Raw genomic sequence first — 15,838 nt, 5'->3', positions numbered from 1 at the left:
GCGCGCGCCGCCCGCTGCCACCGATGGGTAATTGCGCGCGCCGCCCCTCACTGTGGCCTGTGCTCGGCCGCGTCGGACCCAGATGGCCGGCACGGAGAAGTTAGGCGGGCGCGGAGCAAATCGGGCCTCCGGAGCTGTGGGTGGGGAGTTGGAGCCGCCCTCGCGCGGCAGCAATCCTCGCCTTTGCGCAGCCATTGCGCAACTCCGGGTGGTTGCAAAAAAAAAAAAACCCACAGCCGGAAGGATTGAGCCAGAATGATGTGTCACAGGGGAGGATGGGTTGGAGGGCGGGGGGGCGCGGTAAAGGGGAAGGAGTCAATGAGTGAATGAATGAATGCATGAGTGGTGAAGGAGGAACTGCATGGATACAGGAGTGAAAACAACACCTCCACAGGAGGTGACACTTTGCACCCGCTCCTGAATCTGGTGGCACAGTGGTTAAGTGCTCAGCTGCTGAACCCAAAGGTCGGCAGTTCAAACCCACCAGCCGCTGGCTTCACGGAAGAAAGGTGGCAGTCGACTTCTGCAAGGTTTCTGAGACTAAGCAGACCACCCATCTGTCTCCCTTAGACCTTGCTTTTTGCATAGCAGCCCGGCGCTTAACCCGCTGCGCCACCCACCAGGGGTTCGTTTTCGTGAGATGGCAGTCTTGGACACCTGATGGGGCAGTACCGCTCTGTCCTGCGGGCCACTATGACTCCGAATCCACTACAAGGCGATGGATTTCGTTTTCGGGTCTCAACTGCGACCCCGCTCCCGCTTTCCCCCTCCCGCCGGTCTTGGGCGGACCTCCAGGCGGGGCTGGTGCACTTGCGCAGGCGCGCCCGGGGGCGGGGCTCAGGGACGGACGTGCGCGCTGCGTGCGCGCGCTGCCCCACGTGCGCCCCGCCTGCCCGCGTCCCGAGCCCTGCCTGGTTCGGTGCCGCTGCGTTTGGGCTGGCCATGGGCTCGGCCCCGGCGGGTGCGGTGCGGGCACGCTATCTCGTGTATTTCCAATACGTAGGCACTGCCTTCAAGTACGTCCCGCCGTCCCGCCGTGCGCAGCCCGAGCGGATGAGCCCCGGGAGGGACGGGGGCGTGAGACGCTAAATTTAGCGTTTGGGTGTGCCTCCGGACAAGCGATCCAAACTTTTGGGGGGGAAGGAAGCGGCTTTGTTTGGCGTTGGAGGGCGGGTAGGGCTCGGCTGTGACCTCGGCCTGCTTCTTTCCGCAGTGGGGTCGTGGCTGTCAAGGGCGCTCAACCCGCTATCGGGGTCCAGAACTTCCTGGAGGTGAGTCCCGTGCGATGCCCAGAGGAGAGATGGAAGCCCCATGGGTGCCTGAGGGACGGGGAAGTGCCCCCTGGCCTCCGGCCCTTCCTTCGCCGGCCCTACTGCTTCCCCGGTGCCCAGCTGCTGTATCCTGCAGGAGGCCGCCAAGGGGCTGAATTCCGTGGAGCCAATCAAATTGACCATCTCCAGCCGCACAGATGCTGGCGTCCATGCTCTGAGCAACTCCGCGCATCTGGATGTGCAGCGTCGCCCCGGTCGGCCACCCTTCTCTCCTGAGATCCTAACTAAAGCCCTCAACACCCACCTCAGACACCCGGCCATCAGGTGAACCACAGTACAAGCTGGCCTGCGGTCAGGAAGGATTTTGTGTGGACAGAGGCCCTGGGTGGTGCTGGTGGTGGGATGGCCAATTCCTCTCCCACTGCATCCCATTGTGTTTCATAGGGTGGTACAGGCCTTCAGGGTGCCCAGTAACTTCCATGCCCGATATACAGCCACATCAAGGACCTACCTGTACCGCCTGGCCACTGGCTGCCCTCAGCTAGACCAGTTCTCCGTATTTGAGCGAAACCTGTGCTGGGCACTTCGGGCTGAGTGAGTGTGAGTGGGGCGGGGGCTGGCAGGCCCACCTGGCTGGCCGGCCCACCGGCCCTCCTGACTGCATGCCCATCTGCCTACTGGAGCAGCAGCCTGGATGTGGCCGCCATGCAGGAGGCTGCCCAACACCTTGTGGGTACACATGACTTCAGTGCCTTCCAGTCAGCCGGCAGCCCAGCCCGGACTTCAGTGCGCACTCTGCGGCGGGCCAGTGTGTCCCCTGGGTTATCCAGCCCCTTTGTCAGTCTCCAGGACAGGTGAGGAAGGGGCTGCACCTCGACTGTGCCCCCTCAGCCCATGGGCAGGCAATTCAGGGGTGGGTATGGAGGCTGGCCATAGGAACCCCCCGGTCTGACTAGGTGGCAGTCACTGTTGCCAGCTGGAGAGTCATGGCCCAGATGGCAGTGCGCCTGCAGCTGTGGCTTCCCTGGGTGGGGTCCCTTGCCAGGCTGGGAACAGAGAACAGAGAATGCTGTCTTTCTCTGTGTGCTCCCCTCAGCCCCGAGCTGGTGATCTAGTGATGGGTTTTGGCAGCTGCTGAAAAGGTCCCATGGGGGGAGAGTGCTCAAGGCTACTGGTTCCGGCCCAGCCCAACCCAGCAAGGCTGGGTTCCTTGGCCTCTGCTTGCTTGCCCAGTGTGCCTCTGGGCAGGTGGCAGCTGCTGGAACTAATTCTGAGGGAGGAGGGACTTCTGCAGGGGACTCTGGCTTCCCGCCAAGAACAATGATGTCATCCAGGGTCTCCAGCATGAGCTGGCCTGCCCTCCCTCTGCTGCTCTGGACCCCAGGCAGGACCTTCCCCCTCAGCAGTGCCTCCTGGGAGCCCTGAGGCTGGCTGCCAAGTCCCTCCCCCCCTGCTGTTTGGCCTCACCTCTCTCAGGAGCCTTGGGGTGGGGGTGCTGTCAGTGAGGGCTCCGGGCAGCTGGAGTACTTGGTCCTGGCTGACCCATGCCCTGCTGGGTCTCACCTGGGGGCTAGGGCTGCCTCCAGTTGGCCGCCTCAAGCTATCACTGCACCTGTGTCCCCAGGGGGCTGCGCTTCTGGAACCTGGAGTTCGAGAGTCAGTCGTTCCTGTATCGGCAGGTGGGCTCAGTCCTGGGTGGGGGTGAGGGTGGCGGGTGGGAGAAGTAGGGGTTTTGGGTCATTAGAGCAGCCTCTGCTTGGGCTAGCAGGTACGGAGGATGACAGCAGTGTTGGTGGCTGTGGGGCTGGGAGTGCTCACCCCTGCCCAGGTGAAGGCCATCCTTGAGAGTCGAGACCCCCTGGGCAAGCACCAAACCCGTGTGGCCCCAGCACAAGGCCTGTTCCTGGTGGCCGTGCGCTACCCAGGCCTCGGGAACCATGGTGAGCTACGGGACTGGGTGAGGGGCCTGCTGTCCCTCACTGCCCAACCCCTCCTGAGTCCCTGCTGGGGGGGCAGGGGGCGCAGAAAGTGGGCAGATACTGTGAGCCTCTTGGTAGTGGTGTCACAGCCATCTTGTCTCCCAGCCGATGGGACTCTGGACTGTGGCCAGCAGGAAGGTTCAGGAGTATGGGACGAGGAAGCCCTGGGCCAATGGAAGGACCTGAAGGATGAAGGTTCCGGGTGATGGCTCTGGATGTAAGCCTGGTTACTGCCACACTACTGATGGCGGGAACAGCAAGCCCCTTTCTTGCATGTACAGCGTGTGTCCAGGGCCCATCTCCTGGCAACCTGGCCTCTGTCTGCTGGCTGACGGGGCCGACCCAGCAACCCTGATGTTCATCTGGGGTCAGGGCAGCCTGGTGTGCTGGCCCAGCTCTGAAGGGCACTAGTTTCCTGCCTGCCTGGCCTCCTGACTTCTGCCGTGCCCATGTAGGGTGCCCTTTGTCTCCCTACACCTCCTTGGGGCCCAGTGCCCACAACCTCCTGTCACCACCCAAGGTGATGAAGAGCATCAGGAAGGGGTCCTCTCGAGGCCATGACCCCGAGACCTGTGTTTACTGGAAAGTGCGGAGACCTGTGCACCCTCCCCCCCACCCCAGACCCAGAGACAAATAAAGACCACAAGGAAGCAGAGCCCAGCTGTTTATTTAGCCAGAAATGCCCTCAGCAAGAGCGCCCACATCACGGGCTTGTCCCTGAGTCCCAGGAGGTGTCTGGCCCCACTTGGGCTCTGCTCACCCAGGGGGATGCAACAGGCTGACCCCAGGCGTGGGCACTATCCCGGGCGGGGCCCTCTGGCACATGGACGTGGAGGTTAAGAAGGCAAGGCTGAGGGGTCTCAGCTGGGGGCCTGGGGAAGCCCCTTCTTCAGCAGGGATGTCAGGTAGCTTCCCAGCTCCTCATCCTGCAGGGAGGCAAGGGGATGACTGCAAGCGAGCCCCGCCTTCCCACCGCCACCCACAGAGCCTGAGACTTGGCGGCCTCCTACCTGGTAGGTCCAGGAGACCAGCAGCACCTTGGTGCCGGGGTCCTCGGAGTGGGCGGCGGCCTGGATGAGGATGGACTCCACGGTCACGGAGCCGTCGGGCAGGTGCTGCACACAGCGGTCCTTCAGGATGCTGCGAGAGGGGATAGATGAGCCCTGGCCCAGCCCCAGGACCAAGGGCTGGGCCAGGGCTGTCCGTCACCTCTTGAGGTGGTTGTAGACACGCATCACTGTCTCCTGTTCCTTTCGGGCGTCGTGTAGGTGCACCCGGCAGGTGAAGCGCAGCTGGTGCTCGGCCAGTCCCAGCTCCTTCAGGGCTTGCTCGGAGGACACCAGCCGGAAGTTCTGTTGGGGTGGGCAGGTCAGGAACGAGGGATGGTGGAGACAGGGACGGGGACACAAGAGCTCCCTCTGCAGTGTCTGCCCACATGCACTCACACTGTCCTTCATGATCAGGGTCCCCTGCAGCAGCCGGGGCTTCTTGGCATCAGGGAGCAGCCCTGTGGGCAGGAAGCACAGCGGCCAACGGGCGGGGGGGAGGGTTGGCTTGCCTACCTCCTGCCCGGCACGCCCCGCCCACTTCACCACCTAGATGCCCAGCCTACCCTGCGCCGTCTCCCGCTTCAGGAGCCCCAGCGAAATGCCCACGGGGATGCTAGGGCTCGTAGGCAGCGTCACAGTCTCGCCATTGGCCGGCATGTAGCAGCTCACTCCTGGGCGGATGGGCAGAGGGGGCCTCAGCCCAGGCTTGGCCGACCCCCTCCCCCACTTGCCCCGTGTTCCCCGGGCACCAGGCCCCCGCCTCAGCTGGTGCCTACGGAATTCCTGCTCGATCTTCTGCTTCAGAAACTCCATCTTCTTGGCCTCGCCGTGCACCAGGAGCACGTGCTCGGGCTCCGCCTGCCCGATGAGCTGCATGATGCCCTTCGCGTCGGCGTGCGCGCTGAACGACATGTACTCCACCTGCATCTTGACCTCCAGCTGCAGGGCAGACGACGCGTCACCCAGGCGCGGCCCCAGGGGCCCTGCCCGCCCCACCCAAGCCCCGAGGGGCAGGAGGGGGCGACCCTCACCTGCCGGCCCTCCATCTCCAGCTTGCGCTGCCCGCTGAGGATCTTGTGGCCCACGGTGCCTTGCACACAGTAGCCGGGCATGATGACCTGAAGGGGAGGGAGGCTCAAACAGAGCTCCCCCACCTCACCAGCAGCCCCCACCTGCCCCCGGAGCCCTGCCCAGCGGCCGACCTTGCCAGGCTCAGGGTCTTGGCACCCGTCGTGATGGCTGGTGTGCGGGAGCCCTCCCTGCCGGACCCTCACTCACCATGTTCTTCTCGTACCCTGCCCACTTTCGGAAGATCTGCAGGGACTGGCCAGCATGCAGCATCCCTGGTGTGGCAAACACCACCTAGGCGTAGGGGTGGTCGGCATGTGAGGGGCGTACCCGAGGGGCCTGGACCCCCACAGAGCCACACTGCTGTACCACAGGTTCCACCTGGTTGTTCCCAAGCACAGGCGTCCCTTCCTCCCCCAGGCATATATAGGCAAGATCCACTCCCACCCCCACTTGGCCACCTGCAGGTGGACACCCGGACCCACCATGGGGCCAGGATTGTCCGCAAACGCCCGGTCGAAGGCCTTGATGTGCTTGAACTCAAACATGTTCCTCTGCACGAAAGTCTTCCGGATTTTCTGGTTGGTCCAGGTGATGAAGAGCTTGTAGTAGTGGTTGGCCTTCTCGGTCAGGCCCGTCGAGAAGTAGATGGGCGCCTTCAGGTTCATCCGCTCCCTGAGGAACCCACCCCCCAGCCTCGTCAGTGTGTGCTGTGGCTTGCCCGCCCCCATGCATGCACAGAGACAGCAGGCCCGGCCACACCTACCAGAAAGTCTCCAACAGGATGCAGAGCTCCTGGGCCCGGCCCAGCGCGAACACAGGAATCAGCACCTGGGGAGGCAGGAGGGGCTCAGAGGACAGGCTGGCACCAGGAGGTGCTCTTGGACCACCCCCAGCGACAGATCTGATAGCTACAGGCACTGTGTCCCAAGCAGGGCTCGAGTGGCGTAGACCCCAGGGCCCGCCCATCCTGACCCCCAGCCAGCGGTCACCTTCCCGCCCCGCTCAACGGTCTCGTGGACCTTCTTGAGGAAGTCCCTCTCCCGGCAGCGCTTCGAGTCCCGGATGGTCGTGGCGTACGTAGACTCCGTGATCAGCAGGTTGGGGCGGCACCTGTCGATCCAGGCGGCCCTGGGGCGAGGTGGGAGAGACTGTGCCCCTGGAGTAGGCCCTGCCCTTCTCCTCAGACAGACCCGAGGGATCGGGGCAACAAGCTGCCGCAGCCAGCCAGGCCCCTCACCGGGAGCCTGCTTCCTCGGCACAGGTGGGCCAGCTACCCAGAGCCGGGGAAGGCAGCCGGGGCATAAGTGACACAGAAAGGATGCCAGCGTGGTGCCAGCTGGCTGGGCAGGCAGCACCCCCTTTGCTTGGTCCCACCCACTTGCAAGCTGGGCTTCCAGGGAGAACCCCACTAAGGGAAGCAAATGAACAGGCTACTCACCCCAAGTGTCGGTCTGGAGTCATGTTGTAATCGCCCTGAGGGAGAACAGGGGTGAGAGGGGGGGCCTGTCCCTTGGAAAGCCCACCACTCGGCCCTGGCCCAAGCCTCCACCGACCGTGTACACCACAGACTCCGAGCCCACTTTGATCTGGAACATGGCTGCTCCCAGCACGTGGCCAGCGTAGTAGGCCTTGATCTCCAGCTCATCGTCCACCTACAGAGGGAGTGGGCGGAGTTCAGGTTGTGCTGGTCAGCTGAGGGGCTGCCAAGGGCCCGGCCGTGGAAGGAAGGGGGGTGGCTGGCTGCTGAGCCACCCCTTGGAGCCTCGTTAGCTTTTTTAAGCATATCGTCCAGTCCCCGTAATCAATCAGGCCCAAGAGAGGAGACGTGATCGGGGAACGAGAAAGGATCAACTAAAGAAAGCAAGCAGTCCTCAAGTGTCCACATGGAAGCAGCACACCAGCAGGGGTGACCCAAGGATTGTAAATAATCAAATCCAAATCTGAAGGAGGGAATGGTACCAGAGCTTAAGTTGTGAACACCCAGTTTGCAGAAGACTATGGATGACGGTGGAAGCCCAAAATCCATTTGCAGGGTGCCCACAAAGATTAAGCCTCTGTGGACTCCCCTCTGACCATGGTCCAGGGATCTGAATAGCCTCGCAATCAGGCAGAGGGCCTCGTCAAGTTGATTACGACACATGCAGTTGGGTTAAAAGACCCATGTGAACTCCTGTTGACCCATTCTAAAGTTATTTTGAGTTTGTTTGCTTTTAATCATTTTATTGGGGGCTCATATAACTTTTATCACAACCCATCCATACATCCATTGTGTCAAGCACATTTGTACATTTGGTGCCCTCATCATTCTTAAAATATTTGCTTTCTACTTGAGCCCTTGGTATCAGCGCCTCATTTTCCCCTCCCTCCCTGCTCCCCCCTCCCCATTTTGAGTTTTTGATAAAAGATAATAAATAGACTCCTGAAATGGGAATGATCAGACGAGGACTTTAAAATTGCTAAGGTTGGTATATTTACAGAAATTGAGGAGGATTTTTTTTGGGGGGGGGGGCAGGGAGGAGCCAAAACAACCACCACCGACCAACACATCAAAACCAGAAACTGTTTTCAAGACAGCTTCTGGAAACACCAAGACCGTCTTTATCACAGTGGACGAAGGCGCACGGGTGCTGCCCAACGCCGGAGAGAGTTCCTAAAGCACTAGTCTGAGCACCACATCCAGCACGCAGCACAGACGGCACGATGGAAGTGCCACAGGTGGACACGGGAAGTGACCTGGGGTCTAAAGAAAGAGGGCCCACCAGGCTGTGGTCAGAAGCCCTGGGGAGGGGAGCAAGAATGAGGCAGAAGCAACAGCTGAGGAGGGCTGGTGACTGTCCGTCTCCGGCCACTTCAACGACTCTGAACTAAGTAAGGAGGAGTCTGGCCCTAGAGCCATCTCAGAGCAACTGCTGACACCCAAGAGATGGCACCACCCTCTTCTCCACGCAGACTGGGCAATCAACACACTGCGGCCTACCGTTTTAACTCCAAGGAGGAGGATGGGTGCGTTGTCTGGGCAGCCTGATGGAAACAGGCTTCGTCAGCTCCAGGCAGGCTGTGAACCCTTCCTTGGAGAAAGCTGATGAACGTGGGGGGTAGTGGGGAGCAGTGAAGGGGCAGACTGAACCAAAAGGCCAGATTCTGCCGATGAGTTGATTCTGACTCATCGAGACCCTGCAGGACAGAGTAGAACTGCCCCTGTGGGTTTTCGAGGCTGTAACTGTTTATGGGAGGAGAAAGCCTCGTCTTTCTCCTCTGGAGCGGCTGGTGGTTTCACACTGCTGACCTTGAGGTTAGCAGCCCAACCCTCAAAGCACCAGGCTGAAGGGCTCCTCTGAGGAGCTGGACAGATAGACAAGACTGAGCCAGAACTGACCGCCCAGTGTGACTAACTTTCGTCCCCACCAGGCTTGGAAGGGCCCAAGTAACACTGAGTCCTGGAGAAGTCTGGGTGCACTTAGTAATCTCGACCAACGAGCAACTGTCAAAGAACACCACCAGGGAGAAATGGGATTCTGAACGAAGCAAAACAATTCCTTCAGAAGGGAAAGAGAAACAGAGCCAGCAAGACAAGCAGGAAGCAGATGGTAAGCTGGGACTCGGGGTCCCACATGCATCCGGCTTGTGTGAACAACGAGTTTCAGTGCTCCTGCTGAAAAGAGAGGTCACGGGTAACAACCAAAGCCCAACAAGTGTGTTATTTGAAAGAGCCATGCCCGCGAACGGCTGAAGGTGGAAAGACGGGATAAGGTACGTCATGAGACACTGATGACGACATCAAAAACGCTGGGAATGTCGTACCAAGAAAGCTGAGCTCCAGACGCAACTGCAGTGGCATGTTCAGACCAGACAAATACAATCATCTAAAGCGTAAGCGCTCACAGCCCAGCGGCCCCTGTATGAGTCCAAAGCAAAACCACGAGGAGAACAAGACAAGCCCACGATTAGGGGAAACGCTACTGAATCTGCCCCCTCTCCTCCCTCTCTGGCTTTTGCTCACCTCCTAGGCCATCCTGGGTGCCCACTCTTCTCATCCCCAGAGCTCCCACTGGGCCCTGAGACCTCCGTGCCCCCATGCACTCCAAGCCGCCCCCTACTAAATACTACGCCTTGGCTGAGCCTGGCAGGGGCCCAGGGGCGGTGACACGGGCTGACCTGGACTGTCTGGTGCAGGTGGACAGCCACCACCTTCTTCATGCAGTCCTTGATCATCTGGGAGGTGAAGAAGTTGGCCTCGCCCTTCTTGTCCACGGCAATCTTGCGGTAGTCCTCCAGCAGGATGGGGCAGATGGCCTGGGTCGGGGGCGTCATGTAGATGGGCCCATCGTAGCCCACCATCTCGCTGAAGTAGGGGAGTGCCCCACAGTGGTCCAGGTGGAAGTGGCTGTGGAGGGCAGTGGGGTCAGCCTGGGGCACTCCCACCCCTCCCTGCCCCTCAGCTGCAGGCTCCCTGCCGCCTGCTGTGTGGCACCACAGATCGGGGTCAGAAATGAGCACAGCAGAGGGTGGATGTGTTTAGCAGAGCAACACACCGGCCACTGGGATTACAAGGAGCATGGATGGACGCTGGGAGGGGCAGTGGCCGACTCTGATGGTGTCAAGGAGCCCTTAGGACAGAGGTTGAAGCATGGCCGGGGAGGCAGGCAGTGGCAACAGGGCCTGGGGCAGAGGGAAGGTCCCCATGCATGCTGCAAACACGGAGGCTGCAGGGAGAAGTGAAGTCCAAGGGGAAACCAGGTAGAGCCTAGTCTTCCCAGGGGGAACCATGGCCGGGCTCTTGTGGACACACCCCAGGGCACAACCCTTGGACGCACATTGCACAGGGAACCCTAGAGAGAACACCACCCATCAAGTGCTCTCTCCAGCACAGCAGGGGGCAGACAAGGGACCCTTCAGGGTGTGGCCTGCTTACCTGATGATGACGCAGTCCAGAAAATCAGTGAGCCGGCCATTCTGGGTGATGTAGGAGAAGTCCGGGAAACGCCGCTAGGGAAATGCCGGTGTCAGGAGAGGGGTCAGGATGCAGTAACCCAAGAGCAGGGGCACCTCCATGGCCAATTTTCCCTGCTTCACTGCCATCCAGGGCCCAGGAGAGCTGGGTGAGAGTGCTGCTGCCAGGGGACCCAGCCCCCAGACGGACCCTCGGGACTCACATCATCATTGAAGCCCATGTGCATCCCGCAGTCCAACATGACGTTCTTGCCAGCGATGGAAACCAGGATACAGCTGCGGCCCACATCCTGGCCAGCTCCTGTGCAGGGACGGGTTATGAGGAAGGCTGCCGCACCAACTCCTCCCTGGGTCCCTGCCTCAGGCTCTAAATGCTGCCCACCATCCCAAGACCTTGGCCTGCTGCCTGCTCCAGGACCCTCAGAGAGCCTCCACAGGCTACGCCTGGGCACGGAGGCCCAGGAGAGAGACCACTGTTGGGTACTTAGCGGCCCACCTGGTGCAGAGCCTTCGATCCTGGAGGTGGGTGCACCAAAAACTCTGTGGAGGTTTGGGGGAGGGGGCACCCAGCTAGGTAAGAGGCCTAGGCTCGGGGTGGGGGTGGGGGAGTAAGATAGGGAGGGAAAGGGGATTTCGGGAGTAAGTAATGAAGACAGGAGCAGGGAGGGAGCATCAGAATGGATTGTGATTGCATAAATCATTTTAAAGGCGATTTAATCACGGAGAAGGGGGAAGGCTCTAAAACTGACGTGGGGGTGATTGTACAATTCCCAGTGATGACTGAAGTACTGAATTACATGTCAATAACCTGCCAATAAAACTGCTGGGGGGAAACACACACAAAGAGGTTAGGGCTCACACCCACCACCATGGCACCAGTGGCGGCAGGAGGCTGAGACTGACACTTCTCCAGGGGATGGTAGCGAACAATGCTTACAGAAGGAGCCGGCGCTTGAGGGCCACCGCACTGGTGGAACCTCTCACGGTGACATGGGTTTGAGTGAGCACTGAGCCTCTCTGTGAGCCAGCCACCATATCCCAAACCAAACTCACTGCCATCGTGGGTGCCGCCTCCTGGCGACCCTATAGAGCCGGGTAGCGGTGGCCCTATGAGTTCCCAAGACGGTCACTTTTGACTGGAATAGGGCGCCCCGTCTTTCGGGGGGTTTCGCACCGCGGACCTAGCTAAGCAGCTCCGGGCGGAACCACGACGCCACCAGAGGGGCATGGCCCCTAGAAGGCGGCCACGACACGGGGCCTTCACCCAACGCCCAGGGCTGTGGTGAGCACAGACGACGGGCTCCCGACCACGGGTTGGCCGCGCCGCCATCGCCCACTGGAGCAACCACTTCCTTCCAGGCCCCCCTGACGGCAGCAGGGTCGAGCTTACCCAGGGGGGTGACTCTGATCTCCGGCATCTTCACCGGCCGACACTGCGCCCTGAGCTCCCGCTGCGTCCCCGGGGTCACGCGGGGCTTTCCTTCGGCTGGGGAGAGACCCCGGAAGAGAGGCGCCCGAGGGGGTGCGGGCCCCGGCGAAAAGCGCGAGCTCCGCTCCTCGCCGCTCCGGACCCCACCGCGGAGGCCCCTCAAGCCCGCGCAGTCGGGAGTTCCGGCGCCGCGGCGCCGCACTGCGCAGGCGCAACCCCGAGAGCGCGGCCTTCTGATCCGGAAACGCAGGCGCGCCGGGCCTCCTGATTGGGCGCCTCGCAGCCAATCGCGGAGAGGCGGCGGCGGCGGGGAGCCAAGCTGGGAGGGCGGGGCGGGGCGGGGCGGGGCTGTTGTACACCTTGACGTCCTGAGGAGGTGAGCGGGGCCGACCGGGGTCGCTGGCGCCGGACGTGCTGACGCTAACCGAGGCGATCGAGGTGGGTCTGGAGCCCTGGAGGAGTCGGGCGCGGGTCCCCGGGGTGGAAGAGAAGGCTGCGGCGGGACGGACGTCTTGAGCCCTGGCTTCCAAGACGGCCCCCCACCATCGCCCAAAGCCTCCGTCCCATCCCGGGTCCCTCGGCTGGAGCAGGACGCGCCCAGGGACTCGACGCTGCCCCCTCCCTAATCGCAGGACCCAGTGCCACAGCCTCCTACGCTGGGGAGACTTGCTGGCTCCAGGGGACAGGGACCCCACTCCCATACGGAGGCCTGGACACCAGGCTGCCCTCCCTCCTGCCAGGATGCTAGCCTGCTGTCCATCACAGACCTCTGTGCCCAGGCCGCCCCCCTCCCCCACCCTGACCTTGGGGTTGGAAATGCCTCTGGGAGAACCTGGGTGGGGCCCGGCAGTCACCATCCTAGAACTGGCAGGCTGCCCACGGTTTCTGTTAAAGACTGGGCGGCCTGAAAGGCTCCCTGACAGCTCCTTACGAGCTGCTGGCCGGATCCTGGGCAGGAAGACATAACGGCAGGGCGGTTAGTAACCAGGAAGGACTCTCAGAGCCTATCTGTTCGGTGGACAGAGAACTGAGGCCCTGAAGAGGGCTTTGTCTAAAGGTTCAGGGCACCATCTAACCGAGCCCAGGCATGACCTTTCCCCCCTCTTAATCTGTAGACAGAGTGAATTCACCTTCTGGAACTCCACCCACAGTCAGGTATGCCGCCAAACCCGTGGGGCCTGCAGGGCCTCAGCTCCTCGCTGCTCCTGAAGGCTCCCAGCAGCCTGGCACGGGACAGGCAGGGTGTGCTGACCTCTTTCTCCCCAGAGCACTGGATGACCAACCCACTGAATGAAAAGCAGAACAGGAACCCAGGCTCTCAACACAGGCAGTCAACATAGCTCTCTCAACACAGCAGAGGCCCCACTAGGGTGGGGGTCGCCCCCCCCCCCCCCCCCCCCCCCCCCGCACCGAGGTTGCCCAGGAACCCCCAGGCACGCATTTGTCCTGGACACAAGATGGCATGTGGCGAAGTCCCCAGGCTCTGTTGCAGTTGGCCTCAAACATCAGTCGGAGAGAGGCCTCTGGGGCAGTGCACCCAGGGAGGCGCCCACTCTTACGTGCACATTGAATGTTGTGAGGTGAGGTGTGAACGCGCAGGACCCAGAGCAGTGCCTTCTTCACAGCCTCTGGCCTCGGTTGGCAGGTTCCCTAGGGCTTCGAGGATCATAGGGCAGTATTGGCCTTGCTGCCCTCCTATACAGAACATGTACAATTTCAGCAGCAAGAGTAAAAGATGGGGTCTGTCTGTCCAGCTAGCAGGCACGGTTCCACAACCACTGCTCCGGCACTAGTGGTACTGTGGTGACTCAGGAAGGCAGAAGGTTGCCCGCCTGGCTCCCCTGATCCTCCTTCTAGGAGACTCATCACCTCACACAGGACATCAGGATCTCGTGTGCTTACTGCCTGCGGTCTGCCCTTCCCACTAGGTCACCTTGACGGGGGCTCAGTAAGTGCTTGTCCAGCAGTCCAAAGACACACTGTGGTGAGACACAAATGGCTAAGAAGCACGTGACCAGGACAGCAGCTTGAGAACTGCACCGTGGGGGTCTGAGGAAACCTGCCACACTGGGTGGGGAAGGGGTAGGAGGGCTTGTCTGGAAGGCAGACCAGCCAGCCTTGGGAAGAAGTCTGTTCTAGGGCGTGGGACTCCAAGCAGAGCAGGGGAGATCCCAGCTCTCTTCTCCAACTCTTTCCATTCCTTCTGACGGTGGGAAAAAGGAACTTAGCAGCCGACTTAATAGAGGCCTTTGTGTATTTCAGTTCCTCTTGGAAATGGATGACTCAGAGACAGATTTCAACCTGAAAGTGGTCCTGGTCAATTTCAAGCAGTGCCTCAATGAGAGCGAGGAGATCCTGATAGACCACTACCTCAGTGGCTGGCGGGGGCTGGTGAAGTATGTGCCCTTGGGGCACCCTGTGGCTGGCCCCATCACCTGGCTTAGGGATGGGGAGGGATTTTCCTGGCCAAAGAGCCCTGTAATTCTGCAGGGCCTTGTAAGCATCTGGCTAAGGATACCTGCCTGCTGGGGACCGAGCTAAGTGCTATAGCTAGTAGCATCTGCCTTCCTTAGAGGGGGGTGCCAAGGCCCCTTGCCTTTGGGTAAAGGGGTCAGGTCGGGCGGAGCTCCAGCCCCCTCAGCCTGGAAGGGAGGGAGGCAGGCTCTACATACCCCTCCTCGGGGCCCTGGGAGACACAGCCTGAGACCAGCCTTTTCCCTGGAGCAGGTTTCTGAACAGTCTGGGCACCATCTTCTCCTTCATCTCCAAGGACGTGGTTGCAAAGCTGCAGATCATGGAGCAGTTGCGCCGCAGCCCGCAGGGTGAAAATTACATCAACCTGCAGTCCATGGTGGCCTATGAGGTTGGCCACCAGCTGGTGGACCTGCAACGGCGGGCCGGCCACCCCAATTCGGGCTGCCGCACCTTGCTGCGGCTACACCGCGCCCTGCGCTGGCTGCAGCTCTTCCTGGAGGGGCTGCGGGCCAGCCCCGAGGACGCCCGCACCTCCATGCTCTGCACCGACTCCTACAATGCCTCGCTGGCTGCCTACCACCCCTGGGTCGTGCGCCAGGCCGTCACCATGGCCTTCTGTACCCTGCCCACGCGCAAAGTCTTCCTGGAGTCCATGAAGGCGGGGCCTCCCGAGCAGGCCGTGGCGATGTTGGACGAGGCGCTGCCTTTCCTGGAGCGGGTTTACGAGATCACTCAGCAGCTCTATGCGGACCACGCACTGCTGGACCTGCCCTAGTGCATGGGTGGGTCTGCACAGGACCTCGAGCTGTATCCTCCCTCACGCCTGGCAGACGGACCAAGGAGCAGGCGCTGGCCATCCACTCCCATCCTGTCCTGGTTAGGCAGTGGCTGTCCATGTAACCTGGCTGTCTCAGCAGGCACCTGGTTTACAGTGACTGACAGCGGAACAGAAAGGCAATCCAGGGTGGAAGAGGGATCTGTTAGCTACTGCAGCCCAACAGGCCTCCAACTGCCCATGTCTGTGAAGTGGTGGTCACAGTCCCAGGGGCTTAGAGGCCTACCTCCCCAGTGCCCAGGTGTATGTGTGTCCAGCCCACTCCCACCTCAGGCCACAGTGCACACCACTGGCCACCTTGTGTCTGCCAGGGCCGGCATTTGGCCCCCAAGCCTGGTCTGTCTCCACAGGTGCTCCACAGGCCTGGGGCCCAACACCTGATGCTGAGGTACCTGCTGTGCCCTGCAGATGCATCAACAGGCACCTCCTTTCCCTGGCATCTGCCTGTGGTCTGTGCAGCCCAGAGGCCCCTGGGGAGCTGTTTGCGGCTGGGCCCAGGCGCCCCTCCTTGCCCCAACACAGTGTTCTGCAAGCTAACCTGCACCTGGGCCAGGGACAGTCTTGGACCCGCTGTCCTTGGGCCAGGCCTCTCACACCAGCTCTGTTCTTGGTGGCCTCAGGGACAGTGCACATAAAATAGACACACTCCACTGAAGCTTCGGGATGGACTTGACCCCAGGAAACTGTTACATGTGGTGGGCCTTCCAGTGTGAATAAATCATGTTTACTGGACTAGGTAGTTCTGTAGATGGCAGCGCTGGGATGTGCTAGAGACTTGC

At 61.1% G+C, this 15,838-nt stretch overlaps 4 protein-coding genes across 6 annotated transcripts in view; 2 read left to right on the top strand and 2 right to left on the bottom strand.

The window, feature by feature from the left end:
• The window catches only part of ACAP3 (ArfGAP with coiled-coil, ankyrin repeat and PH domains 3), a 15,436-nt gene extending 15,241 nt beyond the window's left edge, over nt 1-195 (bottom strand). The window contains exon 1 of the mRNA XM_045299236.1: nt 52-195. Coding sequence (XP_045155171.1) covers nt 52-195 — 144 coding nt within the window. The remainder of the gene's footprint in view (nt 1-51) is intronic.
• Nucleotides 196-930: 735 nt separating this feature from the next.
• On the top strand, nt 931-4,397 carry PUSL1 (pseudouridine synthase like 1). Of its 2 annotated transcripts, none has more exons than XM_004705497.2 (8): nt 931-1,016; nt 1,214-1,271; nt 1,408-1,595; nt 1,716-1,865; nt 1,958-2,125; nt 2,896-2,950; nt 3,040-3,211; nt 3,356-4,397. In XM_004705497.2, exons 1-8 carry the CDS (start codon nt 943-945, stop codon nt 3,454-3,456), a joined length of 966 nt encoding a protein of 321 aa, XP_004705554.1. In that variant the 5' UTR covers nt 931-942; the 3' UTR covers nt 3,457-4,397. The 2 variants fall into 2 exon arrangements, with proteins under 2 accessions (XP_004705554.1, XP_045154890.1); XM_045298955.1 differs by having other exon boundaries at nt 3,037-3,211.
• Nucleotides 3,902-11,851, bottom strand: INTS11 (integrator complex subunit 11). Its single transcript, XM_045298954.1, has 17 exons — nt 11,711-11,851; nt 10,524-10,621; nt 10,283-10,356; nt 9,526-9,754; nt 6,924-7,022; nt 6,809-6,843; nt 6,360-6,498; nt 6,134-6,198; nt 5,853-6,042; nt 5,578-5,661; nt 5,331-5,417; nt 5,076-5,238; nt 4,863-4,970; nt 4,696-4,757; nt 4,460-4,602; nt 4,261-4,390; nt 3,902-4,176 (listed from the first exon to the last, which is right to left on the bottom strand). The coding sequence occupies exons 1-17, from the start codon at nt 11,736-11,738 to the stop codon at nt 4,111-4,113; spliced, it is 1,800 nt and encodes a 599-aa protein (XP_045154889.1). The 5' UTR covers nt 11,739-11,851; the 3' UTR covers nt 3,902-4,110.
• A 252-nt stretch (nt 11,852-12,103) lies between these two features.
• Nucleotides 12,104-15,791, top strand: LOC101653148 (ceramide-1-phosphate transfer protein). 2 transcript variants are annotated; one of them, XM_045299041.1, is made up of 3 exons: nt 12,104-12,187; nt 14,012-14,145; nt 14,477-15,791. In XM_045299041.1, exons 2-3 carry the CDS (start codon nt 14,024-14,026, stop codon nt 14,997-14,999), a joined length of 645 nt encoding a protein of 214 aa, XP_045154976.1. In that variant the 5' UTR covers nt 12,104-12,187; nt 14,012-14,023; the 3' UTR covers nt 15,000-15,791. The 2 variants fall into 2 exon arrangements, with proteins under 2 accessions (XP_045154976.1, XP_004705279.1); XM_004705222.2 differs by lacking the exon at nt 12,104-12,187 and having other exon boundaries at nt 13,206-14,145.
• Nucleotides 15,792-15,838: the final 47 nt, after the last annotated feature.

This window comes from Echinops telfairi, unplaced genomic scaffold (assembly GCF_000313985.2).
Source record: "Echinops telfairi isolate 266 unplaced genomic scaffold, ASM31398v2 ScPeMD7_7457;HRSCAF=8495, whole genome shotgun sequence".
In the NCBI taxonomy this organism is placed as follows: Eukaryota; Metazoa; Chordata; class Mammalia; order Afrosoricida; family Tenrecidae; genus Echinops; species Echinops telfairi.
The sequence above is the reverse complement of the archived record's forward strand: the minus strand, read 5'-3'. Positions and strand labels throughout refer to the sequence as shown.

Coding starts and splice junctions, on each gene's coding strand:
- PUSL1 (XM_045298955.1), top strand. CDS start 943: ATGGGCTCGGCCCCGGCGGGTGCGGTGCGGGCACGCTATCTCGTGTAT. Junction 1,017..1,213: donor TACGTAGGCACTGCCTTCAA/GTACGTCCCGCC, acceptor TTCTTTCCGCAG/TGGGGTCGTGGCTGTCAAGG. Junction 1,272..1,407: donor GGGTCCAGAACTTCCTGGAG/GTGAGTCCCGTG, acceptor TGTATCCTGCAG/GAGGCCGCCAAGGGGCTGAA.
- INTS11 (XM_045298954.1), bottom strand. CDS start 11,738: ATGCCGGAGATCAGAGTCACCCCCCTGG. Junction 6,499..6,808: donor ACTCCAGACCGACACTTGGG/GTGAGTAGCCTG, acceptor ACCTCGCCCCAG/GGCCGCCTGGATCGACAGGT. Junction 5,239..5,330: donor TGGAGATGGAGGGCCGGCAG/GTGAGGGTCGCC, acceptor TCTGCCCTGCAG/CTGGAGGTCAAGATGCAGGT.
- LOC101653148 (XM_045299041.1), top strand. CDS start 14,024: ATGGATGACTCAGAGACAGATTTCAACCTGAAAGTGGTCCTGGTCAAT. Junction 14,146..14,476: donor GGCTGGCGGGGGCTGGTGAA/GTATGTGCCCTT, acceptor TCCCTGGAGCAG/GTTTCTGAACAGTCTGGGCA.